At 39.7% G+C, this 7,500-nt stretch overlaps 1 protein-coding gene across 1 annotated transcript in view; it reads left to right on the top strand.

The window, feature by feature from the left end:
* LOC125027755 overlaps nucleotides 1–7,500 on the top strand; it is a 33,790-nt gene that overhangs the window by 11,937 nt on the left and 14,353 nt on the right. The window contains exons 8-12 of the mRNA XM_047616888.1: nucleotides 1,359–1,570; nucleotides 1,893–2,080; nucleotides 2,700–2,868; nucleotides 3,503–3,682; nucleotides 4,911–5,085. Of these exons, the coding sequence (XP_047472844.1) occupies nucleotides 1,359–1,570; nucleotides 1,893–2,080; nucleotides 2,700–2,868; nucleotides 3,503–3,682; nucleotides 4,911–5,085 (924 nt within the window). The remainder of the gene's footprint in view (nucleotides 1–1,358; nucleotides 1,571–1,892; nucleotides 2,081–2,699; nucleotides 2,869–3,502; nucleotides 3,683–4,910; nucleotides 5,086–7,500) is intronic.

Here is a 7,500-nt window from a genome sequence, read left to right as displayed (position 1 = left end):
GTGTGTGTGTGTGTGTGTGTGTGTGTGTGTGTGTGTGTGTGTGTGTGTGTGTGTGTGTGTGTGTGTGTGTGTGTGTGAATGTGTGTGTGTGTTTGTGTATGTGTTTGTGTGTTTGTGTGTGTGTGTGTGTGTGTGTGTGTGTGTGTGTGTGTGTGTGTGTGTGTGTGTGTGTGTGTGTGTGTGTGGTGAGTATATATATATATATATATATATATATATATATATATATATATATATATATACATATAGATATAAATATATATATATATATATATATATATATAATCATGATACCAATGATTTACAATAACAACAACATTGATTATAATGATATTCAGTGCAATAACATTGGCAATAATCTAATAATACGCTAACAAAGACGATGGTGAATGCTATAATTATGTTAGTAATTGTTAGATGAAAGGTCAGAGATGTAGATGAATTATTTCCATTTAAGCAAATTAATAATAAATGAATTACATTCACATTACCAGAACTTAGTTTTCCTTGAACTTTTTTATATTTAACTTCACCATACTCCATTGTCCTTCTAACTCCACTCTTTCTTCACTTCATTTCACAAAAAAGTCTACGTAACCAAGATTTCTACAGGGGGGGAGGGAGCCGGGGTGCAGGATCCTTAGGTCTCCAGGATTTTCGAAGAAGAGGTCTGTGACGAACGGCTGCATTCTCCAAATTTGTGCTTTAGCAGTGAGTTATTTGACTCACTATTCAACATTTGGTATAAAGTACACGGTCCACAAATCGTTGGAGAGGGGGGAGGGGGAGGGCACGTACCCCTTGTACCACCCACCCTGCCACTCAGAGCGGTCTTATACTAATAATGGTTTAGGGAACAATAAAGACAGCAGCATGATAATAATGATCATGGAACTACGTCTGCTAGTAATACTATTATAATAATAACAGTCACAAAAATAGCAACGGCAGTAATAATAATGATAATAGTACTGATAATGCTAAGAATAATTATAAATTTCTCAGAATGGGATCCCTTTTGTTTCTTTATTTGTTTGTCCATGTCCTTACGGAAATCGCATTTACTCTCTCAGGGACACTTTGCTGTGACTTCACTTTCCTTCGCCAGTCACAGCTGTAGCCTCAGAGGGCGTTTCTCAGATTAGAAAAATATTCCTTACCTCAACTTTTATTCAACTTTGCTACTTTACTCTACCTCAACTTAACTGAACTTAAGTTACTTCAATTCACTTTACTGGAATCTTACCTTCCTCCATCTTTACTCTAACCTTCTTTTAACATCACTTTCCTTAAATTTTACTACAAGCCGCCTTTCCTTCGGCTGGCCAGTCTTGACCTGAACTCAGCCCCTTCGCTAGGATGGGGACCTTGATCCAGTTCCGGCAGTTCCGTCCGTGGCTGCATTCCGACTTCGCTTTCCGCCTCACCAGCCACGGCAGGGAGCAAGAGAAGTGCCTGAGGGTGATCCACGGACTCGCTACGGACACTATTGAATTGAGGAGGAAGGCGAGGCAAGAGGAGAAGAGGTGGAGGAGAGAGGAAGAATGGAGAAGAGAAGATGATGCCTGTGGTTCGTTAGTTTCTGTTCATTTTTCTCTGTTTATGTTGTTTTTTTTTTTTCTATCTCTTTTACGTTTTCTTTCTTTTTTCTCTCTTTTACTCTATATGTTCTCTTCTCCCTTCTCTTTTTTTCTTTTTTTTTTTTCTTTCAATCTCTCTCCCTTGCTCATTTTCGCTTATTCGACCTCTTCTGTTGTAATAAACAAAATAATTACCGTCATCCTACCCTCCTTATACCTGTAACCATCGTTATTATCAAGCTGAAACTCCTCGAAAATATGTCTCTCCATTTTTTTTCTTCTCTTCTCCCGCCCTTCCTCTCCGACCAAAAGGCATCCCCGGCCAGAAGACCCGCCACGCCTTCTTGGATCTCCTTCTGGAATATTCCGAGAATGATCCAACGATCACGGACGAGGACATACGCGACGAAGTGAACACTTTCATGTTCGCCGGACACGACACCACCTCCGCCGCTATGAACTGGTTCCTGTACACCATGGGAAGCCACCTGGACGCACAGGTAGGACGGAGGAGAGGGAGTCGAGGAGAGGGGGCGGGGGAAAGGGGCGAGGAGAGGGCGACGAAGAGAAGGGGCCGAGGAGTGAGGGACATAAGGAGAGGGCCGAGGAGAGGGGGACGAGGAGAAGGGGACGAGGAGAGGGTGACGAAGAGAGGGGAACGAGGGGACGAAGAGAAGGGGCCGAGGAGAGGGGGGCGAGGAGAAGGGGAACAAGAGAGGGGAACGAGGGGAGGGGACGAAGAGAGGGGGCCGAGGAGAGGGGGACGAAGAGATAGGAACGAGGGGAGGGGGGCGAGGAGAAGGGGACGAGGAGAGGGGGACGAGGAATACGGGACGAAGAGGGGGGGACGAGGGGAGGGGCACGAAGAGAAGGGGCCGAGGAGAGGGGGACGAAGATAGGGGACGAGGGGAGGGGGACGAGGAGGGGAGAGCGTGTTTGTGTATGTGTGCGGGAAAGTGTATGCATATATCGTGTTTCTCTTGAACATAAAGACACGCATATATAGATAGATAGATAGCAGATAGGTAGACAAATAGATAGATAGGTAGATAGATAAATAAAAGAACAGATGAATATAAATATAGATATAAAGGGAACAGTGTTTTTTCATGTGGCCAGGAGCGCGTTTTCGAGGAGATCGAAGCCGTGATGCAGGGTTCCGACAGAGCGCCGTCCGCGTCCGACCTGCGGGAGATGAAGTACCTTGAGCTGTGTCTGAAGGAAACTCTGAGGCTCTTCCCCCCGATTCCTATGATCATTAGAGAGCTGAAGGAAGATGCCGTTATCAGTAAGTTTTATGGAGAGAGAAAGAAAGAAAGATAGAGAGAGAGAGAGAGAGAGAGAGAGAGAGAGAGAGAGAGAGAGAGAGAGAGAGAGAGAGAGAGAGAGAGAGAGAGAGAGAGAGAGGAGAGAGAGAGAGAGAGAGAGAGAGAGAGAGAGAGAGAGAGAGAGAGAGAGAGAGAGAGAGAGAGAGAGAGAGAGAGAGAGAGAGAGAGAGAGAGAGAGAGAGAGAGAACTACCGATATCGCTTCGAATTTCATTGCTATTATCAAAAATCTTTCATAGTCTTGCATTTTTCACCTTTCTACTTTTCCTACATCCTGAAACTTGTATATTCCCGCATTCATTTAACATATATATCATTAACTACATCAAGTCTAACAAGATATTTTACAGTTATGGAACCACTAATAATGCATTTCTTTCTCATGTCATTAATCCAATAAACGACTATTCTAAGACACTCTAGACTCTAGAAAGTAGGTGTGTGAAGCTTAACTGACTTAAAACCATAGCAAAAAGAAGAAAACATATTTAAAATCCAGTTCCTAATTTCTTCTAAAAAGATGATATACTTCATTTCGTTAAAAGAAAAATGCATAGATGAAATAAGTAATAGATAAGACTGCCTCCTCCACTAGACAACTACAGCATTCCCGCCGGCACGAGCATCGTGATCCACGTGTTCCGCCTCCACCGCGACCCGGAGCAGTTCCTCGACCCGGAGGTGTTCGACCCGAACCGCTTCCTGCCTCAAAACTCCATCAGGAGACACAACTACGCCTTCGTCCCCTTCAGCGCCGGTCCTAGGAACTGTATCGGTGAGTTTATGAGTTAGGAAAAACACTTTGATTATGTTGGGGAGTTAGCAGGACCCAGGGAATATATCGAGATATCAATAAAAGTTGTCACTAGGGAGGATACGTTGCTGCCTGGAACCCCATCTCTAGCCACGAGCAGCCAGGTAGGTCTTCGGCCTTTATTTCATCGTGACAGATTTGCCCAAGATCTGAATTACCCTCCAGGGTAGATAATACTACTGGCGCCATCACTCTATCTTTACGGTAATGTATATTTCTTTTAACTTCATGTCCATATGTTGGGGTTCTGAAGATTATGCCTTTTGTGTTTTTTTTGTTTTTTTTTCCTATCATTTTTGTTTCCGGTAGTACATCTCTCCAGGTGGCTGGTATTTGCTCGTTGGCTTCTATATTTTTTGTTTGTTTCTTTTATTAGCCTTATTCCTTGGGTGTTTTCCCAATTAATCTTCTATGTTGGAAGCGTAGACTTGCTTGCCTTGTGAACACGTTAAAACATTCATATGTTGTACGATGAATAGCACTGCTATTTGTTTCTGGTTGTATGAGAGAAGATAGGATTCTGCATAAGCAACAGGCCACAGAAGGTTTCACTCTGCTGGCCTCATTTATATTGGACTCGAAAAATAGATAAATACCAATAGCTTCATAAAACAAATAAAGTGCTGATAGGATTTACATTCGAGTCCGAGTTGACCCATTCGCCCCGGTTTTATGTGTTGTCCCTGTTTTTTTTTTTTTTTTTTTTTTTTGTGAATGTTGTTACATACAGATGGCTCCACATGTGCTCAGTCGGCAAGAAGTCTATCAGTAGCCCTAGTGATCGACCCTAATTTCCTCATTCTTTGAACTGTCAGGAAAAATATGTTTTTCTTTTTAATACAGCTGACATCGATACTGTTATTATTGTTACTAATGTTATGATTATTAAATTGTTATTAAAATCTCGATAACATTTAAGACAATGAAATAATACAAAAGAAACTTACCAAAATTCGAGGAAAAGTGTAAACAAGTGAGATAGGTAAGACTAATAACCGGTGACTAAGCACTTGTAGAGCCATCTTTATAAATAAAATTGTATAACATTGGGCATGGCATGTATTCTTGCCATACGGGGCGATTGGGTTAAACCAAAATCCCATTCTGCTCTTGCTCGGCAAAAGTAGAGCAGCTGCACTCACCCAAAGACCCAAACAGCCTCGCCCCATGCCGCCCTTTCCTCCGGCAGGGCAAAAGTTCTCTCTCCTCGAGATGAAGGCCATCCTGTGCAGCATCCTACGCAAGTTCCGTGTGGAGAGTGTCGTCCCTCGGAAGGACCTCAAGCTTCTGGCGGAGCTGATCCTCCTTCCTAAGGGCGGGAACCTCGTGAGACTGTTCCCCAGGGATGAAGGAGACGACGGCCGGTGTGGATGAGGATCATAAGGATACTGATGATGACGATTATAATGGTGATAATGATCAGCCTTATCACGTTTGTTATTGTTTTTTTTTTCTTTTTATTATTATTACTTTCACTGTGATTATTATCATTGTCATTAGTGTTATTTCATTTTTACCATTACTATTGTCAATAATATTATTACTCTTACTATTATTATTATTATTATTATTATTATTATTATTATTATTATCATCATCATCATCATCATCGTTATCGTTATCATTCTTATCATTATTATTATTATCACTATCATTGTTCTTATCATCGTTCTTGTATAGCATATCACTTGAGAAAAACAAGAACAATATTCATGAAGGTTAAGAATACGGAGATGAAGGAAGCCAATATCTGCATTTACACCTGCATGCATTCAAGCACAAGCATGCGGAAGCTCACTCAGGGAGCCTGTTTCGACGCGTCTGTTTTCGCCAAATAGAGTTTATTGCTGCTGAGGATTTTTTTCCAGAGTTAATAATACCTTTGATGTTATTCATACCGTCCATACTGTTACCGTCGTTATCGCCTTTATTACTTTAACCCTCACTATGATCATTCGCTGTTCTTGCCCTGCCGTAGTCTGCCTTCTTGGCATGAATGTTGTTGTTTTTATCTTACGAATTATGACCAGGATTGTAATTCCCATCGTTTGTGCTATTATCACATTTGTTACCATAAGTATTATTATTACTATCATCATCATTGTTACTATCATTATCATCATTATGATCATACTGTTAGTGTTATTGTATTATTATTCCCACCCTTATCATTGTCAAAATTATTGTTAGGAATGATACTATCACTAAACTAATATTATCCTTACTAGCATATTCCAAATATTGTTATCAACATGATGCTCAATATTGTTAATTTAATTTCTGATATGATAGCCCTTAGCATTGTCATTGTTTTTCTTGCAAGTATTGTTATTGTTAGCATAAATGTTATCTCGTTTACTATTATTATCGTTATCATAATTATTATCATGAACATCTGTACCATTCGTATTATTGTTATTATCATTATGACGGTTATCATTAGCATTATCATTTTGGGGGACGATCCGAAAAAAAAATATTCCAAACATGTAAACCAACAATTGACCCAGTCAGGGAAACGAAAACGAGATTTCAAGTGAGTTCTTTCTTCCGGCAAATCTTCTAAATTGACTGGGGGAAATTTGAAAATGAATAAATAGATAGATAAACAAAAATAAATAAAATAAAATAAATATTTATCATATAATCCTAATAATCAATAACCAGTTAAATCAAGTAGGCTGGTAGTTATTTATTGAACATTTTCTGCCGCGTAAACATCTAAGGTGATTAGACGTTTTCAAAATACTGGATAGGGTGATGCTTGAGGCTGCAGCCCACAAAGAAGCGTATTGGTTCATAAGGTGATGCTTGTGGATATCCAGGTGGGTTAATAGTCAAAACAAATAAATGTGCCAGACATCAAAGGTCATATAACATTATGATAAAGTATTGTGGCAAAAAGGGTAAAAATGAGTGAACGATTAGTATAAGTGGACAGAAGAAGGAATGAAAAAGAGAAGGAAAAGAATAGGAGAAGAAAAGACCATGCAAAATTGGTTGAAGGCCGAGGTCCAAGGCTGACCCCCCACCCACACCACGACAACAACGAACAAGGGTTGGGGGGGGGGGGGGTCGAGCAGTCAACAGCACGTGTGTTTGGTAAAGACAGCATGGTTTCGAGGAATAAGTGATTTTAGTCTTTATGAGCGAGGTAATCAGGAAACATTGTAAATTAACAATCAATTTGTTCAAAATTAAGAAAAATGTAAATGAAAAGAGTTGATAAATATATCTTTAGATATGTCTAAATTGTAGTTATTTTGTCAAACAAGTCTTCGTTATGCTATTTCAACTTGTGCTCTTGGTTATTGGTGCAATTTGATAATCACTGCCTTAAAGGTAGCAATGTTATTGTCATTGGTATCATTATTATACGATGAGAATTTCAATGTATTTTTGTGTGTAATAAAATAGAAAACAAATGGAAAATTTTATTTACTAGAAAAGAAATCCTTTTTTAAAACTGAACAGAATATCGAAAATGGTACCATGTGTATGTATGGACAGATAAATATACAAATAGACAGCTACACACTCAAATAGAGAGAAAAAATATATTTGACCTTCATTAATTATGTATATGTAAGGCACTGGAGAGCCAACGCCATCTTTTAAAAACGGAAACATTTCCTTTACTAGATGTGAGCATTTTAGGAACTAAGCCAAGCATGTAATTCTAACCCTCATCGTCCACTTGAGAGAATGAAAATAAAAATAATTAAATCTTATGTCAAATCGAGAGTATACATCACCTTTCATGGGATCTCATACAACTA

Source organism: Penaeus chinensis, chromosome 1 (assembly GCF_019202785.1).
Source record: "Penaeus chinensis breed Huanghai No. 1 chromosome 1, ASM1920278v2, whole genome shotgun sequence".
NCBI classification, from domain to species: Eukaryota; Metazoa; Arthropoda; class Malacostraca; order Decapoda; family Penaeidae; genus Penaeus; species Penaeus chinensis.
The sequence above is the reverse complement of the archived record's forward strand: the minus strand, read 5'-3'. Positions and strand labels throughout refer to the sequence as shown.